Source organism: Thamnophis elegans, chromosome 4 (genome assembly GCF_009769535.1).
Source record: "Thamnophis elegans isolate rThaEle1 chromosome 4, rThaEle1.pri, whole genome shotgun sequence".
Classification (NCBI taxonomy): domain Eukaryota; kingdom Metazoa; phylum Chordata; class Lepidosauria; order Squamata; family Colubridae; genus Thamnophis; species Thamnophis elegans.
In genome coordinates, this window is record NC_045544.1 from 65,378,841 (window position 1) to 65,404,104 (window position 25,264).

General features: G+C 38.5%; 1 protein-coding gene across 1 annotated transcript in view; it reads right to left on the reverse strand.

The window, feature by feature from the left end:
- Positions 1 to 25,264, reverse strand: part of CAPN9 (calpain 9) — a 45,127-nt gene that overhangs the window by 3,417 nt on the left and 16,446 nt on the right. The window contains exons 3-19 of the mRNA XM_032215449.1: positions 23,260 to 23,329; positions 21,307 to 21,425; positions 20,209 to 20,342; positions 18,770 to 18,938; positions 16,312 to 16,395; positions 14,731 to 14,816; positions 13,248 to 13,325; positions 10,562 to 10,722; positions 8,638 to 8,795; positions 7,309 to 7,517; positions 6,808 to 6,844; positions 6,494 to 6,574; positions 5,449 to 5,506; positions 4,345 to 4,406; positions 3,177 to 3,245; positions 1,118 to 1,196; positions 267 to 383 (exon numbers count right to left, since the gene is read on the reverse strand). Of these exons, the coding sequence (XP_032071340.1) occupies positions 267 to 383; positions 1,118 to 1,196; positions 3,177 to 3,245; positions 4,345 to 4,406; positions 5,449 to 5,506; positions 6,494 to 6,574; positions 6,808 to 6,844; positions 7,309 to 7,517; positions 8,638 to 8,795; positions 10,562 to 10,722; positions 13,248 to 13,325; positions 14,731 to 14,816; positions 16,312 to 16,395; positions 18,770 to 18,938; positions 20,209 to 20,342; positions 21,307 to 21,425; positions 23,260 to 23,329 (1,771 nt within the window). The remainder of the gene's footprint in view (positions 1 to 266; positions 384 to 1,117; positions 1,197 to 3,176; positions 3,246 to 4,344; positions 4,407 to 5,448; positions 5,507 to 6,493; positions 6,575 to 6,807; positions 6,845 to 7,308; positions 7,518 to 8,637; positions 8,796 to 10,561; positions 10,723 to 13,247; positions 13,326 to 14,730; positions 14,817 to 16,311; positions 16,396 to 18,769; positions 18,939 to 20,208; positions 20,343 to 21,306; positions 21,426 to 23,259; positions 23,330 to 25,264) is intronic.

The following is a 25,264-nucleotide window of genomic DNA, read 5'->3' on the forward strand; positions in this document are numbered from 1 at the left end:
TTTGATTTTTCTACTTTTATCTTTTCCTTTTTCCTCTTTCTTCCAGTGTAAATATTAGTTCTTGTTAGTTTTTATTCTGTATACAAAATTCCAATAAAATTTTATTCAAATAAAGATTGTTTTTTAAAAAAACATTCAATTAATTCAAAATCAATTTATGAGTGAAGTTAAAAATATCAGAATGATCATTTATGATGTGTCACATATTACTGCTGATAAAATGGCATTCAATAAGGAAACAAATGGCACTATGAAGAGATACTCACTGCTTGCATTTTCTAAGCGAATTAGGCAGTTTAAGAAGTCGTCAAATTCGATCTGTTGCTGATCATCTGAATACCTTAATACTATCAGCTGCAGCAGATAGTTATTGAGCTGAAATCCTTAAAGAAAGGTAAATATGAGGGTTTTTAACTTTGTTGGCTAATCTTCAACCCAGTAATTTGAAAACATTCTTTTAAATGATATTGTCATGATGAATAAACTATAGGCGATTGCTCTATCTGCTTTTCCTGCAGCAACAACAGCATGATTGGTATAAAATATCAGATTTGGGACCTATTTTTTAATATATGTCTCTAACAGTGATTAGCTGTGTCTTAGTAAAGACATGGGCCTGATGCAAATTCTGCCTCAGGGAGAGCAATCTTGAAAATCTGGACTGAACTGAAGCTCACAACCCTCTTTTCTTTTTACAAGATATTGTCCTAAATCAGGGGTGTCAAACTCAATTTCATTGAGGGTTGCATCAGGGATGTGTTTGATCTCGGGGGGGGGGGGGGCTGGGTGTATGTGACCAGGGTGGGCGTGGCCAGCTCAGTGTCACTCATGTTAGGGGCATCTGTGGTGGCCCAAGCGCTCTGCCAGTGGAAACGGACTCCCGAGTTCCATTTTTAGTTGCAATGTTCTCCTGCTACCTTCTGCCAGTGAAAAAGGAGCTCAGGAGGGCCGCGTGCAGCCCTCCCCAGCTTCATTTTCACCGGCAGAGGCACTGAGGGCCAGTCCTTCGCTGTGGGCCAGATCTAAGTACCTCAATGCAGGCCTTGAGTTTGACACCCCTGTCCTAAATTGTCCAAAATGATCACATATTGCAAAAGCCAGTCAGAAAAATTGATACCTGCTGCTTTTAAAGCGAGACGAAGTTCATGGGAAGACATTGTGCCAGACTGATCAGAATCAAAGTGAAGGTAGAGGCTCTGAATCAAAGAGAGAGAAAAATGGCAGCAGATAATAAGCATGGTTGGAATAAATTAGATGAATCATTGAGGCAAGGAGATTTTCTTTTGAAGTCATAAATTGGGAACAAAAACAAAAGGTTAGCATTTTAATGAAACGTGTTAATCTGAAAAACATACAACCAGATTCCCCCTCCCCCAGTTTTTTTGAATAAATTGACTAATATGGCTTTCTGCCCACAATTTCTTTTGAAGTAAAGTTTTTGCCAGCTTTTGCAAGTTGGTCTGAATTGCTCTTTATAAGAATATATGAAAGGCAAACTGTTATACAATAATATCTAGCATTGGATTTCTATTCAGCATTACACTTAATAGGAAACTATAGCAATTATCTACAGAATGAGCAAATACTTACATTATGACCATTGTAACTATGTTACATTTTAAACTATGTTTAAAATGTTAAAAATTCAAAAAATTATTTTCAAATACACACAGAAATGGTGAATCTAGTTTGAGAAATAATAGGCAGAAGTATGGAATCAGATTTCTTAAAGTAAGAATATATTTAGATACAGTGCCTCTAGCCTCTAATTTTGTATAGCCAATCACTATCTGTTTTTCTCTAAGTGCCATTTTCAGTACATGAACTTCAATGAACTACCTCACAAGGACTCAGGATACTATGGATTCTTTGTACATTCTTTTATTTTCTTAATCAATATTCTTACATCCTGCATTATTTGATTACATCCGTGGATGATGTATTAGTTTTAAAGAAATGGATAACATCCAAAAACAGTTATAATTTATATATATTTGGAACCCAAAGTGCTTGTTAATGAGAGCAAGTTTGATTCAGTGGTTAAGAGATGAAGAGAATTTGGGCCATTTGGACTCTCTCATCTCTGAGGAAGAAGACTAGTGCAAAACATTTCCAGAAAGTGTTGCCTAAAAACTGCCTGGACTTGTCTGAGTAGCTGTTGGGAGTCTCGATGCACTTAAAAGTGCCCACACACTAAGACAAAAAGGATGAGTACAATGAGTAATGTCTGGCAATGGAAAATTTCCCTGGTGCAGCTCAGGAAAGGAACAGAGAAAGACCAAGAACCTTGGGGAAGAAAGGAACCCTATGCAAGAAAGTTAAAAAAAACAAACACACTTCACACTGACAACATATAGTATGTGATACATATAAAGAAGTGATAGAACTACAAGCACAACACCTTGAAAACATCCTTTGGAAAAGCAAACAGACCTTGTTCTCATCCTGCTTATGCATTCAGCTGAGAATATTAATTTAGATTGGAATATTATGGTACCTAACAAGTCAACTGCATACAATATTTAACCCTGAAATTCTGTTGCTTTGATTGAATCAGGAGTAAAAATTGGTGATTGGCAGACAGCATATATTCAGTCAACAGGGATGTAACAGGAACCCAATTATTGCAATTGCCTTAAAACATGCCTGGACTTAAAAGAGAAAAATCATGATTTATCATGGTCACTTCTTTTAGGAATTGTGAGAAAGCATTCAAATGTTCCTTTAGATTTTAGAGTTAATGTTCCTGTGGATGTAATGGGCCATTTCAAATTATATTTGTTGATAATTGGAGGAGACAGGCATCAAAATCACCAGTGTAAATTGAAACATTAAGCAAGTCCCCCCCACCCCTTCTGCTCATGAATCAGCAGATTTTTTTTTATGATGTGTCAACGACAAGAGTTATTTCACTTGGCCTCATCCAGAGGAACATTCCTGGCATTTATTATTTCAAAAATAGATTTTTTTTATTTAGTTAAAAGTACGGTTAATGTTTCTGCAAGTGGCATGAATAACAGAAAAGAAATACTATTTTGTAGAATGATTGTTTTTTTCCCCTTTTAGAACATTCTCACTAAATTATAGATGTAATGGTTGTTAATAGTTTCTGCTCTAACATATTTTCCAAAAGTAAAACAGTAGATTTTGCATCAGTTGAATGTGCATCAACTTACAATCCACTTTTTCAGTTTGTCCCAGAAAAGTTTGAATTCGTTGAATTCCAGTTTTTCATTCCCGCTGGACTGATGCAGTTCCCGTTAAGGAAAACAGTAATGGCAGATTGAATCTCATATATACATAATCTCGATATCCTATTCCATGAATAGTTTTATTTTATACAAATTAAGCCTGTTGAATTAATAGGCTGTTTCCATAGATCAACCATAAGCTGTTCTTTTATATCACAGAATCATCTGTAGAATTATCTTTCTAGATCACTTTAGCAAAGTCAATGCTCTACCACAGAGAAACATTGGATTAAAATTCAGGTGTTGCTCCCAAGTCTGGATTCAAGAAATGCTCTATACATGCAGTAGGCTATGAATAGACTAGGGCAACATGGGCAGAAGGAAATGCTGAGACTCTCATGCCATGACTCAAAGAACGTAAAAGTTTGGGAGCTTGTTGAACTCAAAACATTTGCCCAGCATGTTCTCTTGTTCTCCCACCATCTTAAATTTTTATTTGTCTCAAGGGCCTTGGAATCTGTTGAAACACACTCTGCTTTCCCTTATGTTCTGTCTTTATTTTCTTTGGCTCACTGCTTCCTTCCCCTTTTCCATACTATATACTGAATATGGTTGACCATGAAAGAAAACAAAATAGAATGATGAATATGTATCTGTGTATAGTATGTTCTTTACTGTAAAGTATTATCTACTGACTTTGATAACCTGTACTTATGGAGGAAAGAGCTAGTCCTACGTTCAGAAAAGGTGCTTATATCTACCTATGTCTACTCATGAAATAGCACTGGTGGAATTGATTCCTTCTCCTCTGTATCATCTTCTAAATCTATTCCAGAAAATCTGGAAACCTTCAAAAATAATTCAGAGGGCAGGGATGGTATATCCTTCCCTTCCCTACCGGTTCGCAAATTTGAGTGCCCTTGTACTCAGCCTTCCGTGCATGTGCTTTGGCTAAAAAACATGTGGTTTGTCACTAGCTGTGATCAATGCACATGTTTTGATAGTAAATACTCAAAGTCCTAAGATCTCATTTTGTTTTCCTTCAATATCTGACATGTATTTTATGTTTGAGATGGCAAAGTCTCATAGAGGTGATTGTAGCATTTTCATCACATTCACTCCAAGAATTCTTCATGCTTATTTCAAAGGATACAGCCATTAAGGAAATGATATTTTTACATGACAGGAGGCTTATTTTCTTGAATTTGATCTTGTCTGGTGATGCGCGCGGGGGGGGGGGGATCAGCAGCATAGTATACAAAAACAAATTCTTTGTCGCCATCAATTTCATCTCAAAGTTCAACAGCACAATTGTGAATATTTTATTTTTCCACCCCAGAGAAGTGTCATGATGTAAAACTGAAATATGATAGCTTCTGTCCTTCCATTACAGTGGGATCACAACACAGAAAATGATCAAGTATTCATTACAATGTCAGCTCTATTTTTGGACATTAATCTCCATACAACTCCCTGCTAGAATTAAGTTCTACTAATTATTTGAACCAGGATGCATATTTCCAATCTGATTGGAACATTTGCTGTCCCGATCTTTCCATTATATTGCTTTGCATTGATAATACTAATCACCAATAGCATTTACACATCTGTTCTGTATTTATGCTTCATGGAGTGTTGCTGGGGTGAAAATAGATAAATTATCATTAGACCATGGTGGATATTCTGGTTCTGCTGTCAAAAGTATTTGGTCCAAAAACATAGCCTCTTTTCATTATGGTCAAGTTTGTCATAAAAATTATGGATTAATGCTGATCATCCTCTATATGTTTCATCATGAACTCACAGAGACTCTGCCAGATTCCTTAAGCTATTCTCTTTTTAAAAGAGTCTTTTAAAAAAAGGGGGACAAAGAAAGATAAAATTCAAGCACACAAATTGGTAAGCCTTATATGGTTGTAGAGAGACGTAAGTAACCAAGAGAACTGAGCCCAGACTGATGAAATGTTCCATCTGCTAGACTGTATGTCCATGGCAAATATTTAGCAAGAAGAACCTTACATGACTCTTTCCTTGAATATCACGTCAGTTTTTTTCTTGTCTTTATCCAGTTTTTATGAAAGACTGAACTGACAGATCTCAGCCAGACTTACTTTTAAGAAAGAATGCATGGGATTGGACTGTAAATCCAGGTATTTACTTAATCTGTTGTGTGCAAATTTATCCAATTCATCATTTTATGGGACATGAGACCATTCACCAGTTGGGTTAGAGGAGCTATGGCCATGTTGACACTTACTTTTTTCCAACACAGCATTCAGGATATATTCAAGTTCCTCTGCACTGATCTCCATGTCCTGCAGTTACCGTAAATAAAGGAAATCAGCCTTTGTGGGTTCAAAATGCAGTTTAAAAATTATTATTTTGTTTGGAAGAGCTCATCATTTGAAAGATAAAATACCCTCTAAAGCAACAAAAACAACAACACAATGAGAGGACTATATCACTATAGGGAATCAATTTCATTATATTTGCTCTATGAAGGAACAATTGTATTTAATTATATCAATAGCAATAAAATGCATCTAGAGTTCTAATATACTGGAAACAAGCATCTCTGACATTAATTGGATATCAACATTCAGGTTTTTTGGGGGGGGGGTCTGAACCTACAATATAGAAGCATGCTCTTCCAGATGTTGAGGAATCGAGAATCTCACTGGGCTGCATCCATCCTGCTAGAGTTTCACATGTCTCTATATAATGAGCAAATGTTATCACTGTCACTTTATTTTCCTATTGGGGTGGAATTGTTTGGGTCAGTGACAGCGTTCCTCATTGGTACTTTGGGTCAAGTAGAGCCAATCACAATCTGCTCTGGATTAGGACACTTAATGCCTCCCTAGCAGCTATGAAACAAACCACTATGGAAGAACAAACTACAACAGATGGAGAGGAGGCAGCCTTATGGTCATCTGGAGGATAGCTGACCTTTGGGGTTTCCTCTTCCATGTGTTCAAGAGTGTCTGCAAAAACGTGGATTGCTGCAATGGCAGAGGAAACACTGCTTTTATGCTAGAAATGTTAAATCAGCTTCAATTTGCCTCCACAGATGGTTACTGTTGAGATGGAGGCTGAGTTGCAAGGACATATTTTGAAGAGAACTTGGTTGCTGGGGTATATCTGTGTTCTGGTGATATGGATAAGCTAAGAGAGGTGTTCTGTTTTGTTTTGTTTTTCACTAGCTCAGGATTAAACCTGGCTGTTTTACATGAAAAGCATACTGTCTGCCAGTAAACCATCAAAATTTTAACAAGATCTATAATTTTTATTAGTTGACTTGCCGGTCCTGAAATCTGCTTGAACAAATCTCGGAATTGCTTTTCTTCTTCTGTTTCTTGTTGAGGTTGTGTTGGCTCAGGAATCTGAAATTACCCAAAGATGATTGATGGAGAAACAAACAAACAAAAACCATCCCTATTTGTATTACCATACGTCAGATTAGATCCATTTTAGAAAAAGAGTATATTAATATGTTTTAGGATAGATTCTGTTATTCTTTAATTTGATTGGTATTCTATCACCCTTGTACAACTGAAAATAATAATTATTTAATAATATGATTGATTCGGTCCTTAATTAAATTTTGGTGACATACCTCTGGCAAATCAATGTTGACATTTCCATCCATCTCCCTATAAAACATGAATCCAGTTTTAAAAAATCTGATTTTCCACTGGAATTTCATAAGAGAAATCAGATCATCAGGATTAGTTACAACAGAAAAGCAGTTGTAAGGTTCTATTGTGACAATCAACATTAGGAAGCTGCTATGGCCTACATTAAAATAAATGTTAACTGCAGATGCCAAGATAATTTCCTGGTAACAACAAGATTTTTCTCCAATAATTTCCCAAATTTATATATTTTTTACATCAGAAAATGTGTGTAACTGTGCACTCATCCTCCTGCATTCTGGAGCAGTGGAGCAAGATCTTAAAAGCATGTAAAACTTAGTACACTGGCATAAGTCACTTAGGAATTGGAGCGGCCAAATTATTCTCAGAGCCTTCAGATATTATTTCTATACCTTTTCAATGGTGATCGGTCACTAATGCACTTTTGTACTCTGGTTGAGTGAGAACCTTGATATACTTACTTTGTAACTACTCTCTTTTCAGAAAAAACTCTTAGACAGAAATCAGCTTCCTGTTGTGGCTCATATGTAGTTGGAACAATGATGTAATGACCAGGTGGTAGCTCAAATCTATCAGAAACTTCCCTTAAGTTTATATAGGTTTTGCTCCTGGCTTTGGAAGCATGGTAGCGGAAAAAATCCTTTGTCAAGTGTTCATCTTTATCAGGACTCTGAAATTAAATGTTCAGATTATTTAGCAATAGCATTTAGACTTATATACCGCTCCACAGTGCTTTACAGCACTCTCTGAGCAGTTTACAACATCAGCATGTTGCTCCCAACAATTTAGGCCCTCATTTTACCAATTTCGAAAGGATGGAAGATTGAGTCAACCTTGAGCCCATCAGGATCAAACTCCAGGCAGTGAGCAGAGTTAGCCTGCAATACTGCATTATAACCACTGCGCCACCAGCGTTCCTATTTCTTAGTTTGATATGTCTGACATTGTTTTCTTTTCTTTCCTTTATATTGATTGAAGAATATTTTCATGCACTTTGGAGTTCAGCTTCTACATTCCTATACTTATTTATCATCCCACCATTTAGTCATCACTTTATAGATCATGCTATACTTTGACTACATGTGCCACATTAGAGCACTAAATATAGGAACTTCTATAAATGGAAATCCAATATTTGTTGCCTAATTATTTTTTGGAATTTGTTGTTTGCTGATATTTAGCACTTTTATATTTTTAAGAAATAAGATAATGAAAAGGGGCTTTAGACAACATCTCACTGAATCTTAAGCCAAAGATGCGTGCATTTTGGTCTCAGATCATGAACTAATTTGATCTTGAAAGGCCATTGAAGCCTCAAATGGTAGAAACAAACACTTTTATTTTCTGGTCACAACTAGGTGAAATAAAGAGTTAGCCAGAGGGGACACCCATCTTATTTATGAACTCACTTCAATAAGTGTCCTTTCCAAAAGACAACTGGACTTAGTTTTTTCCTTGAAATTTCGGTTCTCATCCAAGAAGCTTCCTCAGTTCAGAAAGTCCAGTTGTCTTTTGAAACAATACCTTTGGGACCACTTCAATAAGGTTGAGACAAAATCAGCATTTGCAAGTATGAAATGCAAAGAACTAAGCCACAAATGAAGTGGTTTGATTCTAAGCCATACTTAATAGGGAAGGAAAGACTTTGGGGCCACCCTCATGGGCCTGGGAGGGTTCAAACAGTGCTAAACATTGTAGACCAGATTTCTCCAGCCAACACATTTCAGGAAAAATCTATGACTGCATATCTGGAAGGGCCCAAGTTGGAGCAGGGAACTCCATAGAAATACCTCATAGATAGCATATCCTATTGTTAGCAGTGCAGCTCCGAGTTTCCTGAGTTTACGGCGATTCTTCTGCATCAGGGCAGCTACAAATGTGCACTCATCTTGACCCTCATCTTTTTCTGCCAGTTGGAGCTTGAACTGGGGATTGGTCCAAAATGTTTCTGAAATCAGTCAGCAAAAAGGAGATTGTGGGTGGTTTATTTTACAACATCAGAATGCTGACCCATCACCAGTGCAGGCTACTCATCACCCAAGGACAGAGAGTGCCCTCTTCCTTCCCACTCCCAGGCTGTTTTTATTTGTTCTCATCTAGCTTAATTATTTCTTCCATCTTTATTCTGTTGGGGTTTTTTGTTTTTTTTTTGCTGCTGCTCCACTGTTCCTGTGAAGATATTATTTAGCTTCAAATGAAGCTGACTCTTTACATCAAGTAGTGGTCTTAAGCCAGTGCTAGGATTTAGCTGCTGGCTAAATCCCACCACTGGTTCAGGTGAATCAGTAGTTGGAAGGATCCTGTGAGCTGACAGATCCACTGGCCCAGCCCACCCCACCCCTCCCCTCCCCAAAGTCTCCACATGGCCCACTTTGGATGCCAGGTAAGTGCAGGGACCGCACGGAGGGTCTGGTCGGGCAAAAATTGGGTCTTCCAGAAGTCCAAAAACAGGCCTGTTTCCAGGGCCTCCGAAGCTCAGGGGAGGCCGTTTTCACCTCCTGGGGGCTCGGGGAAAGCCTCCAGAGATTGGGGAGGGTGGAAATGCCCCCTCCCATGGTACAGGACTCCATGTAGGCTACATCCACCATGTCCACACCCACCTAGCAACTGGGCAGAGAACCGATTGCTAACATTTTAGAATCCTAACATTGTCTTAAGCCATTCCAAGTAGATGGTCTTCAACATTTCATTCCATTCTAATAGCAGCCTCATCTCTGTTTGGTTGCAATGCCAAACATACCCCCTCCAGCTGTTCTATGCTGCCAGAGGTTTGTATTCTTTGCTTGTCAGCAGTTGCATTTTAAAAAATAATAATCCTGTAATTGATCCAATAAATGGCCCATTAAGTGAATGAACTATGCTAAACCCTAGAAGCTCGTGTTCCACTCAACCCCTTACCTCTTCCAACAAGCACATTTTTTTAGTTTCTGTCCAGACTCGGTGAATACCTTCTTTGATTATGAGAATAAATTTGGGGAATGCATTAGTGGGGGGAGGGGGTAAAAGCAGAGAGAATCCATTATATCTCAGTGTCCATTCTGCTATAGGTCACATAGCATACATTTTAAAACTGCTATGAGCAAGGAAATGTTTTCTGGCATAGCTATGATTTTCCTTTAAATTTGCCCCAAGGGAAATCTAGAAATAATTACATGAGCAGTTTCAGTTAGAACTAACTTGCAGGATACCCCAATAACTGAGCATTCATTTGAGTTTGATTTTGTATGGCTTAAGTTGCTTATTATATTGATCTGTTTTTTTAAATACAATTTTGAAACTTTCATGTACAGTATCAAAGAAATCTAGATGGCTCACAACAAAAATCTGCTAAAACTATCACCCATCATTTCTGAACAAATGACTTTGAGGAATTGTGGGATATTAACAAGGGCTTGTAGGTGTCTATGCAGATTCTCAGTTATTCTGGTCATCTTTGTCCCAAAGGTACTTTTTCAAGAGGCAACTGGACTTTCTGTTTTTTCTTTGAAGACGTTTCGCTTCTCGTCCAAGAAGCTTCTTCAGCTCTGACTGAATGGTCTTTCCATTCTCTACCATCCAGTCAGAACTGAAGAAGCTTCTTGGATGACAATCTTCAAAGAAAACAAGGAAGTCCAGCTGCCTTTTGAAAAAGCACTTTTGGGACAAAGGGCTTGTAAGGGGTGCCACAGCCTTTCTCTGAAGAATATGCAAGTGGGATAAAGCAAATGTGCAGACCTATGAAATTTCGGCAGCCCCCAGCAGTGGCACCTCTGACCCAACTGCCTTGGTGAATGGACACTTCCCATTTATGAGCAGCGTTGTCTTCAAGAGCATCTGGTGTGAGGTTACAGATCTCAACTTTCTCAAAATGAGACAGAAAATCTTCAAACTTCATCCTATGCATGACAAAAAAAGAGAAATAATTCTGTGGATTACTTGAACACCAGTCAAGAATCATATTCAAGCTACTTTTTTATTCAATGATTTAGCTGCAGCTCTTTAGAGTGATTTTAAGTACGGTATTTCAGGGCAAAATTTTGAGAATTGATATGGCCCCTACAGAAGCGTACCAGGATTTCTACCACTAGATGGTAGCAATGACTTATGAATGTGGTATCTGGTGGCACTCTCTGGGCTTGTTTGTATGCTGTGTTTGCTTGGTTGTAGCAAATAAACAAGCTCAGAGAGCACCAAGGACTCCACACTTTAATTCTGAGCTACAATAGAAGAGCTTCTCTTCTACTGGAACTTATGGAGGCCTCTATCTCTGATCTGAGTTGGATTTTAGCTCTCCAGGTCCAGTGACTAAGGCCTCAGCTGGATGGATTACCAGGGAGCATTTGAGCCTGCAAATATTAAATAAGGGGACAGAGGCTGTGAGTAGGACCAAGTGTTAATTAAATCCATGCCACCACCACCCCAGACTTCCCAGAAGGTGACATGCAGTAGTGAATTCATTCTTGGGTGAGAAGGTGGTGTTTGCAAGCTCTTAAAGAGGCAGTGATCAGGGGGGGTTCACTGCTTCTGTTACTGCCAGTTTGCTCAGGGACCCGCTTTGCATGCACGTGTGTTTTGAGTGCTTGATGTGTGCTATGTGCGCATGCGCAGTAGTAAAAAAATTGCTCTGCACATGCACAAAGCAAAAACCAAGATGGCGGCACCTACGAACAAACTGGTTTGGGGGAGTGGCCAGCCGAGTTACTACCTACTCGTCCGAACCTCTGGCACGGATATGATGTGGGTGTCCTCTTTGTGGAGAGGCAGGGTAGTTCAAGTCTATTAAGCATGCAAGATAGTTCAAGAAGGAGCCCAGATGACATTATTCTACTTTATTCCAAGATTACATTAACAGAATCTTTCAAGTGTGAAACTACATCTATCTCCCTTGTCACCTTTACAGTCCCCGAAACTAGGAAGGGACCCTTCTGGGATGTTTGCCATACCTGCATTCCTGCTCCAGGCTAAGCTGCATCTTATCTGACTATTGCCCTACCTAAGGTGGTTCCCACATATTAGTACAAAATCACTGTTCAGGGAGGAGAGACGTATAAATCTAATCCCTCAGAATTTGAGTGACCCAGAAGTTGTTCTTCTGTGAGGCTGAACTCAGACAAACTCAGAAACAAGAACCATATAAATGTCTGAAATATTTTTTATTACTAATAGGACAATGCAACTTTTCTCTGCCAGAAAAATCTTCTTATATCTAATAGAAGTGAAATGGAATTACTCTGAATCACTTTCTTATACTTCCACCTTTTCCTGGGCTCAAGCATCTCTTCTGTTACGACTCTATTTTTTTCTCTCTTAACTGACTTGCTGCATCCTTTGTGTCCCAAAGGTCTATTAACACTCCATCACACAATGTCTGGAGTCTGTGGGAGTCTGAGTGGGAACAAACAAGCCAAGACCCAACCCTAGAATATCAAAAGGCTATGGGTTCTGGGTCTACCCATTTCTGGATGGAGCTGCACTACATCAGAATGAGTTGGTATACAATATGGGGATTTTGCTAGCTGGAAGAGCAGGCAGTAACTATGGCTAGGAGGGCCTTTGCACAAATCCATTTTGTACCCCAATTATGTCCATTCCTGGATTGGATGGTCCTACTCATAGTCACCCATGCCTTGGTAACTTTCCATCTGGCTTATTGCAGTGTGTCCTACATGGAGCTGCCCATGAAGACCAGTCAAGCTTTAGTTGGTCCAAAATGTGACAGCGCAATTAGCTATGTGTTTATTATGCCCATGCCACACCATTACTCTAAAAGCTGCACTGGTTACCAGTGGGCTTCTGGGTCACACATAAAGCTTTTCATGGCACAGGTACTGCTTATTTCTTTGATTTCATCTCCCCCCCCTCTTATATACATCAACAATGCTGACATGCTTCAGTTCCCAACGACCAAAGCCATTTTATGGGACTCAGAAACTGTGCCTCATCTATTGGTAGTACCTGCCCTATGGAATAACCTGCACCTCGCCCCTGAAGTTTGGTTGACCCCCATCCCTCCTTGAATTATTTTTCCACCAAGTTAGTAATCAGAATTTACATTAGTCTGCTGTAAATATAAGTTGTATATTCAATCTTCGGCATAATATCCATTACTGTAATTATTATTTTGTCATTTTTCTTGCACTGGATGTTTTTAACCCTTGATAGCCTCCCTGGGTAGCAACTCTTTGCATGCCCCCCCCATCTCCCCCGCTCTCTCTGTTTAAAGGACATAAACAACGTTCATGGAATATATCTGCAATATATTATCTGTTATTTTAAATTAAATGAACATTTAATGTTTCATAATAACAAAAACACATCACATTGTTTTAAGGATTTTTCAGTTAAAACAAGAACTAGTCAATACAAGGATATTCGTTCTTGTTTTAATATACTTAGGATTACAATTAGAAGCTTCATTTACCAGAATTCTCCATCATCTAATGCTGTATGATGTAGTTGCTGTTTCTCTGATGGGCTGAGGGAATCCCACTCAGAGGAGCTTCAAAAGAAAGGATCATCATCATCATCATCATCATCATCATCATCATCATCTTCATCTTCATCATCATCTAACTAATTGCAAACAGCCAAAACTATATATATATGTTCTGGAACAGGGCTGCCAAACTCCTGGCACATGGGCCAGATGTGTCACACGCTGGCCACGCCCATGCCCGGTTTAGCGAAGGGGGAAAAAGTCCTTGTACGTCACATGAGGCTGCTGTGACAAAGTGAGTTTGACACCCCTATTCTAGAAACATGGATAAAACACTGGTTTACATTTTTTTTGTTTTCCCTTTTTGTTTTGCTTTGTTTTTTTGCCTGAAAGGACTTTTGGTGCCCTAAGACCTTCAGTAGCTTGGAGTGGAGCCTACGTGAATGTCTTTTGCACTCTAATGGTCTGCTGGAAGGCAAGCATTGATTTCTCCCTACTGTCCCCTGCTTGTTCTATGCAACTGCCCAGGTGACGACTTTGAACTTATTTACAGGAAGTGGAAATGGGGTCATATGGATCTATCTTTACTTGCAATTGAAAATGCACTCATAAATGCAGTCTTTCCCTCCATCAATCAATCGATCGATTTAATCATTTGACAAAATTCAATATTTTTTGGATTTTGAGTGGCATGCTCTTCTTTCTTGCCATAAAAATATTAAAATAATAGACAGGGTAACAAAACAGTAAGACTATAACAAGAACAGAAGACTACGAGGAACAATAACATCCATGTGCAATCCAGAATGGGGGGGGGGCTTTCAAACTAATTCCTTCTAAAAACGGTGGCACTGGAAATGTACTGGTACTCCAGGACCTAAAATCACAATTGGAACCAGAATTTCTGTTACCAAGCAAGGAGATTGGTGAGTGAGTCACGGCCAATTTTATGACCTTTTTGTCACAGTTGTTAAGTGACTCACGGGGTTAGTAAGTGAATCCAGCTTCCCCCATTGTCGGAAGCTGCTCAGAGGGTCATACATGGCAATCACATGACCCCGGGAGGCTGCAATGATAATAAACACATGCCGGTTGCTAAGCAACCAAATGTTGATCACATGACTGTGAGGAAGCTGTGATGGGCAGAAATGCAAGAAGCAGTTGTAAGTCACTTTTTTTTCAATGCCATTGCAACTTCAAACAGTTGCTAAACCAATAGTTGTAAGCTGAGGACTACTTTGTTTCCTTATTTTTCGGATATAAATAAATCCCATTCTTTTGTAAGGTTTTTAAACTTGTTTTTCTGAATTTCAGATATTTAATATTAAAACAATGAACTGAAGAATATTTTTATACCCATGGCAATACTGAACATTTTTTGAGTATGATGATTACATTGTTGATAATTTGGTTTTCTGGGTATCCTTTTATAACATGATTATAAATTCCTTGAACAGAAAATACTAACTTGTCACTCCAGGCACCATTCCATTCCACTTGACCCCACGGATTCCGTACTCGAATGAGCCTCACTGTTTGCCCTTGGTAATTGACCTATTAAGAACCAAAGCCAGTGAGAGCTGAAAAAAATTAAAACAACTCTCCGTTTCAAAAAAAAAAACAACCCAAATCCTGCACTTCAATTTCTTAACTTAAATAAGATCTACTAAAAACAGTAATCTTATTGCATAAATTATTTCGCCCGTTTTGAAAGTCAACTGCAGTTTTTATGGTCACCTCAGCCTCGGAACTGCATATAAACAGATTGGGCTATGCATGTTTTTTAATATACAATTTGATGGGTGATAATGAAATTAATTTCTGATTAACATTGCCATGTTTAATTCATTATTTAACTATTTGACCTTTTAGATGAACATTGTTAAATGAGCAGTAGAGAACCACAGGACATTTATGCTATGATGCATCTCCTCTCCTATTAATCGATTCCCACTTTAAAATAATTTAAGAAGTATGTGAGTGAAAAAAAGCCAATGTAACTCCCTCCACACTGCATATGCACGCATGTATAAAAATACACATTCGCACTCTTACACACACACACACACACACACACACAAATCTCATGAGCAGAAGCGGTAACAGAATAAGACGGAAAGACAGGAGGTTGAGCTGATTTGAGGACTTGCTGTTGTGAGAACATACAAGAACATAAAAAAACTGCTTCTGAGTGTTCAGAAAATCTCAGGAGTGACTGATGCATTAAACCAGTGTTCCTCAACTTCTCCAAATTCAAGCAGTGTGGACTTCTAAATATTGGAGTCCACACATGTGGCAATTAGAACAAAGAATAATAGAGTTGGAAGGGATCTCTTGAAGCCTTCTGGCTCAACCACCTGCTCAAGCAGGAGACTCTATAATACCATTTCATACAATAGTTGTCCAGTCTCCTTTTGGAAGCCTTCAATGATGGAGCACCCACAACTTCTGGAGGCAAGCTATGCTTCTCTCCTTGGTTGGTTTCCATCCATAGTCTATTATCTTGCCTTTGGTGCTTTGAAAAATAGTTCGACCTCCTTGTCTTTGTAGAAACCCCTCAAATATTGGAACACTGCTATCATGCTCCCCCTAGTCCTACTTTTCATTAGATTACATTTACCCAGTTCCTGTAACTCTTCAAAACATTGCATTAAATGACTGTTTAGGCCACTTACTTTTACAAACTGCACTATGGAGTAGCCTGGAGTAGAATATTGTCACATCTGTTTTCTAATAAACTTGCTGCCATATCTTACCAATGCAACAAAATACCTTCTATTCTAACACATCTGATCCTGAGAATGGAATTAGCAAGCGAGTTCTGTTTCCAAACCTTGATTTTCTTCCCATTGTGTTTAAGGTTGCCATACTGGAGTGCAAAAGATGGCACCAGAGAGCAACACGTTTTTCTAAATTACTTTGCTGTCATTTAGTGGTAGTGTGGGTTTCTACAGTTCAGATATGGTAGCTGGAATCTAACTGGGACTATTAGATTATTTTCTAGCCATCTACTTTTTGGTGAGAAATATCACAATAAGAAGGTGCTTACCTCATCAATACCAGTTACTGAGTATGCATGACCTTTTATGAGACCACTTGGTGTTCGAGCTTCTGACTCAGCTGCATTGCTGATCTAAATAATGGAATTTTTTAAAAAATCAACCTTTTTGCTTTATTGAAATCATACTTGTTTTTGTAAGTATATGCAGGAATGTGTGGCACCTCTTAGAAATAAGATAACCTCTGGAATAGAATATGAAGAAAACGTTAGCATCTCTATCATGTTGTTAAAAGGACACTTACAAATTAATTTTAGTACCACACTGTGCCCAAGTTGAAACCCAGCATTGCATGTACAGATTTCCACTTATCTCTTTTCTCATTTTTCCTGCAACATTCCCACTCCCAACTTTGTTTTGCAAGATTCCCAACCCCAAGCTGCAGAAGAGACTACTAATGGAAGGATTTTATTGCAAACAATTTCCAATGCTTGGCTGTGAGAAATGAAAATCCCTGTTCCACTCTGAATCCATCTTGAGCAAGGGTGTCAAACTCAAGGCCCACGGGCCCGATTCAATCCACAGTATGCTTAGATCTAGCCCGTGGGGCCATCCTGAAAACAGCGAAGGATCAGCCCGTGTTATCTCTGGCAGTGAAAATGGGCTCCCAAGCTCCATTTTGGGCTGCAATGGCCTCCTGCAAACCTCTGCCAGCAAAAACGGAGCTCGTGAGCCCATTTTCGCTGGCAGAGTTCTCAGGTCACCACAGGAGCCCCCAATACAAATGAATCAAGTTGGCCACACCCACTATGGCCATGCCCACCCCAGCGCCCCAAGGTCAAACACAACCCTGATGTGGCCCTCAATGAAACTGAGTTTGACACCCCTGATCTAGAGCCCATTTCTTACTATGAGCCTCACTTTTTTCAGAGAATCTGTGTAAGTTTTAGGGTGTGTTTCTGAGCTGCCTGTAGGATGAGCAAGGTATAAACTGTGGTTGTTGTGAATCAATTTATAAGTGAATTGGATTGAGAAAGAGAATAGAAATGATTGCAGTTCAATAATAATGAGACAATCAATGAAAAAGTCAATTAATTTTCTCACAAACCCATGGGTGCAATTCCCAGGGGCTACCAAATGTGGCCATATTGAATCATGTGATAGAAAGGGGGAAATGATTAAATTCTTGATCACTGAGCACTCACATGATTGCATTCATCTGAAAGAAAGACAAATCTGAATGTAAGATTACTTGGACAAGAACGATTAGACAAAAAAACCCCCCTCAACTACCCCATTAATATTTTTTAATGAATCTAAGATGCCATGTCCACCTTAAAAGTAGGTTATTTGGGAAATAGCTTATTGTTATCTGAGGAAAATTTGGTATTGTATCTATGGTTATTTTTCATTCACTGTAAGGGCAAAAAGAATGAAAATGATTGATCCTGTTCACTACTTTGAGGCATATGCTCCCTGGTGTGCAACTGAAAGACCATATGTGGCTTTTTATATGAAGGCGTGTGGTATACTGCTCTCACAAAATGCTCATACAATAATTCCCACTAAAATAACTAGGATTTCCTACATACTAACATGGTAGGGCACAGTGTGTATTGTTTAAATTATTGACACTTTCATATTTAGATTCAGTTAATATTAGAAACAAAATATGGAATGAACAAAACAGCCAGTGATCTGGCTAACATTTTGTCACAATTCTACATTGTCATCAAAACATTTTCTACTTAGAATTATGTGGAAAGTTGACAAAGTGAATTTTCAGCTTTCTTCCCAAGCACAGCCTATGAGAAATCAAGGGTTCCTGCCGCTGGGTTTTTAAAATATCTGGAGCACAAACAATACGGCCTCCAGGCTAAATTAAGTCATGGCTTATCCAGTTCAGCTCAGAATCTCAGTTCAGCTCAGCAGGAGGGATTAACTGAATACAAACCTCAATTCCATGATTTAATAAGAGACATTCTAGGAAAGATTTTCCAGAGGGATAGGGAAAAGAAGCTGAAAATTACATCATCATTATCCAGTGGTGCTGTGTTTAACATTAGGGCTGATTTGCCAACCCAATGTTTTTCAGAAAATGCCAGTTTAGGAAAGGATGAATATTGGCTGGCAATTTGGAAGAATCATGTAGAGAAAAAGAAATGTGTGAAGGGTGCCATTTTTTATGAATGGACCCTCAATTAATCAAAGAGTCATGCTCAAGGGAAAGTCCCATAACAGTATTCCAAAATGAATTTCTACATATTAGGAACATTCCCTGATAATATACTCCATAAGCATCCATCTAAAGCTCTCCACATGTTTTGAACTAAAATTTGTATTACATACGATGGCTGGAATTGATTGGAATTATCCAAAGCCACTTGAGGACACCATATTCCTGTTCTGTGCCCTATTCTGTATCATATATTCGGCTGCTTTGGGGCATAATAACTTGAGGAAATATCCTGTCAGAAAACTCAAACTCACAATGATACTTCTACTTACATCAATAGAACAGCCCACCAGTGAGCCTCTTTGAAGTGCCTTCTGTAAGAGTTCATAGAAATTTTTTGGAGCCTTTTTAACTTCAAATGTTTCTCCAACTCCCCCAGTGAAGTCTTCCATGGCTTCAATTGAACTTCCTCCTTTTAGAGCTTCATAACTTCCATTCAACCTGAGATTGTCAGAGAAATATACATACATAAAAAAATGAGTATGTATCCGAACCTACAACCTAAATGCTGGAGATGTGATTGTGCTGACGCTACATATTATCGTATATGATGGACTTGTAAAAAGGTCAAAGCATTTTGGATAAAAATATGGTGGATTATGCAAAATATCTTTAAAAAGAGGATAAAGTTTACCCCTCAGTTATTCTTGTTAAGTATAACTACTGATTGTATGGTTATAGAGACTAATTTGATTCTGAACCTAACAACGGCAGCAAGACTATTGGTGGTGCAATACTGGAAGAAGGAAGATCTGCCTACTATTCAAGAATGGACATTAAAAGTAACAAATTTAGCAGAGATGGCTAAAATATCAGCATATCTCAAGGATCTTTCAGACGAGAAATACAAGCTGGAGTGGAGAAGATGGACTGATTATATTCAAAATAAATATGGGACTAAGAAACTCGAGACAGTTTATGTTTGAAAGAGCAAGGAATGGTATAATTTGTTTAGAGTTAGTTTAACAAAAGGGGAGTTAAAGTACAAGTGAGGGATGATGCTAAAGTCTGTTAGTTTACTTTAGAATATGATTGTTAAAGATTTACACCCTGTATTTGCTCTGGGAGGTTGGGGGGGAGGTGGGTTGGGTGGGGGAAGGGAGGTAAATATTTGTAAAACCTTTTTAAAACTTTTAATAATAAAAAAATAAAATAAAAAAATAAAAAAATAAATTAAAAAATTAAAAAGAAATGAGGTCATGTCCATCTTACTTCAAACATGTTCAGGTGCCATGTGAATTTACTGTTGTGGCTCATGACATGCAGAAACATCTATAGGACTTACATGGCATTAAAAAAAATCAAAATATCACCTACTTAAACTATTAGTGTCGTAAATCAAATTCAAGAATAGCAAAACTCTGATATTTTGTGCAGCTTTTCCTATGACTTGTTTGGCTTCCCTTGAAACCTCGCAAATATTTTGGCTAACTTATTTCCGTTGATGAGAACTTTCAAACTTATTTGAAATTTCACTTTAGCCCACAACACAAAAAGCGAGTTGAATTTAAAATTTAAAAACCTACAGTTAAATTTGTGCAGCATACAAAAGTAATGATAAACAAATAAACAAACAAGCTTGATCAACTCAGTCTATGATCAAAACCCACATAATACAATATTTATAAAACTGGGATTGCAAATCCAAAGACTATAAATCATGACAAGTGTGGAAACAAAATAGAAGATGAAGATCAAGTTATCTACATACTTGGCATAGGCTTTTTCCAACAAGGCACTCCAGAATTCATTGAGGTCAGCTGAGTGCAGAAAAACCAAGCGGTCTTTGAAAGTGGGCAAGCGGTCATCAATAACAACATCCAGCCATTCATTGTACTGCCAAAACTATCTCGGTAAAGACAGATAGAGAATCATTTAATAATGGTAATAAGCCAGGGAAAAATTGAAGTAGGACCAGGAAGTTCCAATACTGCTTTAGGCCTTGGAAGTGAAGGCTACAAGAAGCTTTTAATTTTATGGATAAGATGGAACAGCACTGAGAAAGGACAGCATCTCTCAGCTCTCAAAACAAAATTCATGCATTTGATAGATACAAAAGCTTATAATCTAAAAACATGCTGCAGGATTCATGCTCTTGTAATTTAATGAAACAAAAATTTTAAAATGTCTATGGAGAGCCTCAGTCATTCAGGTCATGGTTATCCCAAAGGTGCTTTTTCAAGAGGAAACTTCAGCTTCTTCTTCTTCCTTCCATTCCCCACCATCCTATCAGAGCTGAAAAAGCTTCTTAGATGAGAAGCGAAACGTTCTTCAAAGAAAAAAGAGAAAGCCCATTTGCCTCTTGAAAAAGCACCTTTGAGACAAAAAGTTTTTAAAAAGTGAAGGTGGTGGCCATGGGTTCATTCCAGGAAAATGGTTCTAGTCCCCATCAACCTGATTGATCTCCCAGGATTGGTACTTAGGGAAAAAATGGGAGGAGGGAACATTATGTACACTTCCTTGAGGTCTTGAAAGATAGGCAGGTCAGGAATCTAATAAATAATCAGATATATTTCATTCTAGGCTTGATTTCTGATCTAGATATGCAACAAATATTGTCAGATAGTGAAACTATTGCAAAATAAATCTCAAAGAGAAGACTGTCAAAATTCTGACCTGTTAGAGATAATAAAATGGCAGAAAACTCATATGTCTCCCAGATGTGCCTGACTCACAGTTTCCAGACACATCAAATAGCAGAATTAAATATAAGGGATCCTGACAGCTGTAATTTAATAACATATGGATTTCCCAGCTCCCAGGATATTCAACATTCATTTATTCATGCAAGAGTGCGTGGAGGGGTTACCTGAAAATGAAATATTCCGGCATAATCTGAGTCAAAATCTTGATTTTGTGGTATAACTCTGGCTAGTACTTTTTCATTGAGGGTAAGAGATGCTATAGCTGCTAATAGCCAACAATCACCTGAAAAATTATATGGAACAATATACAGGTTATACTTTTGATCTAATGTAAATAAGATAAATATTTCCTACTAAATAATTCCTTGTTTTGCTTGGAACTCTTAGCTGTAATTCCAAAAGGAAATCAACTCAGATTCTCCTTTGGAAGGACAGATATTGAAGCTGAAGTTCCAATACGTTGACCACCAAAGCAGAAGAGACGACTCATTGGAAAAGACCCTGATGTTATGAAAGACTGAAGGCAAAAGGAAAAGGAGACAGCAGAGGATGAGATGGTTAGATAGTGTCATCAACACAGTGCGCATGGGAAGACTCTGGGAAAAAATGGAAGGCAGGGGGCCTGGAGTGTTATGGATGGTCCATGGGATTAGGGTTAGGGTTAGACATGATTTAGTGACTGAACAATAACAACTTAATTCTAATCTGGTAGTAGCACATTTCAAGGGCATCTTAGCTGTTTTGGTTCATTTGCAAAATGGAGAGACAGTATGATATAGTTAGTAAGGTGTTGGACTAGGATAGAAAGACTCATATTCCAGTCTATCATCAGATATGGAAAATCACTGGATTATTTTGGGCTAATCCCCTCTCTCTCTCCCACCCTCTCTCCCTCTCTCTCTCTCACCAATCTATCTCACTAAGTTGTTGGGAAAATAGCAAGAGAATTTGCTACCCATGCTGGTTTGAACTCCTGAGTGAAAGGTGGGATATCAATCAATAAATGTTGCATAATACAGCAAAGAAGATTTTAAAATCAGTTTGCATCATATTTTGACTTCAATCTTCATCTTTACTACCCAGGAACGAATTTCAATAAAGCTTGTTCCTGATACATTGGACTGAAAGGCTTTTTTTCTTGTTTGAGGGGGTCTCCTTTTTAAAAAAATAAACTTCAGATTCTGCCAGTCATCTTTGTTGCACAGTAGAGGAATTATGTTCTAAAGCAATTAACGCACACATAAATGCAAAATGTTTCTCACTAGGTGAAAAGAGAAAATTAAGTAATCTACTCAGTGTCTGCACAAGACTTATTGCTGAATGGGGCTGTTGAAGTGCAAACATTGCCTTGGGCCTTTTTAATGGAATCCTGTATTTAGCAGATAATGAGATTAGATGACGACTAAGATCCCTTTCAGTTTTAAATTTCTTGGATTCCATCGCATGTGTGCATGTGCTGCTGCATATGGCTCTGTCCCATACTTGACTAACAACGTTTTCCTCATAATCAGTTCAGGGGTGTGTGCCTGTCGGCATTACTCCTGGTTCGGAGCCTGAAAAATTTTGATCCCCGTGTGTGCACATTTGTACTTAAAAAGGTCTGCACAACATTAAAAAAGGGAAAAATAACATTTTTTTCAATGAAGATTGTTGTGCACATGTGCAAAACAGAAAACCAAGATGGCACCACCGAGGATAGACCCAGTACGGTCACGTGTCTGGCCGAGTTACTACCTATTTGGTCGAACCGATCTAAACCGGGGCGGGGGGAACCACCTCTAAATCAGTTGTTTGCCTTAGTCAGTCAGTTGAACATCTGATTTGATAAGAAGAGAGATGCATATTGGTCCTTCTTTCTCTTCCCATACCTCCATTGCTTCAGCTGTGTATCTGAAGGAGACTTTCAGTGCAAACGTCATTAGGTTTTGGGGAGCACAAGTCAACCTGTGTTCATCTAGCCTTCAGATTTCCAGTTGAATAGAGGAAGATTAGAGTGAGTGAGGCATCTGGATCTATCCACTAGGAAGCCTCCACACATTTTACACAATATCTTAACAGGACCACCTAATACCTTGTATCAAAGAGGGCAAAAATCATTCCAGTGGAAAAATACTCACCAAGGTCTCCTTGACAAATGTCAGTTCTTGTGGCTCCTCCAAGAATAAACTGCGGGTCTTTAACGATTTCCTTGAAGAAGTTAGAAAAACAAGACCAGTGACCTGATTAGAAGATAGTCTGCTGTGACCTTCTCATAATTTTACATCGCTTCTCTCCGGAGGCAGTTTAACAATTAACACATGTGAACTTTCTGTCAATGCCACAATGTTCAGTTTATTCATCTGACCTTAATATGGTATTATGAAATTGCTGAAGAAGAGATACGTGTTCTTCTTTTGCTGAAGAAATTGGGAAAAAAGACTGTCTCTTTCCCCCCCAAATTATCAGATTTTCTATTGGGTGTATCACCAATTGTTCTCAATCTGTCCTTAATGGAAGCTAAATGCCTTTAGATCTCTTAGGGAACATAGTAAAAGGGTTCTGTCTTATATCCCAAACAAGACAGCTTCTAAAACAATGTTTCTCAACCTTGGCGACTTTAAATCCTGTGGACTTCAACTCCCTGACTTAAAGTCGCCGAGGTTGAGAAACACTGTTCTAAAATAAGAGGTTGAAGAGCAAGTCTTTGAATGCAGTGCTTTCAAATGCTTGTTTCCTTAATTAATAAAATTAATGTACATTTTATCCAATGCATTTAAATAGAGAAAGTTGAAAGGTGCATCTGACAAGTAGGTACATACACCATTTCAGGAATACAGACATATGCAGACAACAATTTGGTATGCAACTCATAGATGACTCTAGGAAGTGAAGTCAGGGTATTCCTCTTAATATAACCTTTTCCTTAAACAATTGCCCCAGTCTTCCTCAATTTCACACTTCACAGATATATTGTACATTTCCCACAATTTCTATGATGTTGATGCAGAACTCTGGGAACGAAATCTAATCATGGAACATGAAGAGACAATTTGTAGGAAAAGGCTGCTTTCTCACAGGCCATGCATGTGGATGAATTTCTAAAAACCCTGTCCATATGAACTGCTTAGAAGCTGCTGTTGACATGATGAGCAAAGACAGAGGACAGAGAAAACAAGACTGAAAATGCCAAGAGACGTTTCTGCAGACAGAAGCTAACAGAGGAACATGCTTCTACAGCAAAACCTCCTTCCTGATAGATGATCAGGGTCACTTATGATGTCTACCCAGCAGATGCCATTGGGAAATGATGACTGGCATCAAGGCAGTTATTGCAAGGCTTGCAATAACTATGGGCAGTTTAAAAATTCAGTATTGGTAAGGAACCTGCTTGTTCCTTTCCTCTCTCCCTTGTTCCAAACATTTCGCATGTTTCAGAGGAAATATCTCAGAGTGGATGACCTGGTTACCACTATCGCTGCCTTTCCACCATGTCATGATTAGTGAGAACAAAAGACACATTGTCACCAGCACCACCAGCTTATTCAACCCTCTGGTCATGCAGTTTCTGTGATAGACTGATGCATTGATTCACCCATAGAACATTGTCACACGGCAAACACAGGCAGCCCATTGGAATGATGTAGGCCACTGAGTTCAAAGGCTGCTCAATCCATGAATTCAAATGACAACATCAAAACTACAAGGCTCAGGCTAAAGAAGGTATTCTTTGGTGACACTTATTTTGTATTTTTATAGTGTCTAACATAAGTATTTGTGGGGAAGCAATGGACAGACTGTTAAGTAGTTTCCGTTAACATGAAAACAAATCCACTGTGCTGAAAGAACCAAGTGAGGAAAAGAATAACTCTGCTTTGTCAATATGGTGCCATCCATCCATTATGTATCCATCCATGCATCCAAAGCAGGAGGTGAATTTAAGTGCCTATAATTTGTTAGTTGTTTGCTATTAATCAGGGACGGAGGTATAAAGTTCGCTCCACAAAAGTGTATCCCCTTCCTGCCTTTTAACTAGAAAGTAACACTTGATTTCAGGTCCTCAAATTCTATGAATTCTGAGTTCTGGGACCGGTTTTATACAAGGCCATCTTAACAGCATTATGGACCCTGGGAAAAGCAGTGTAC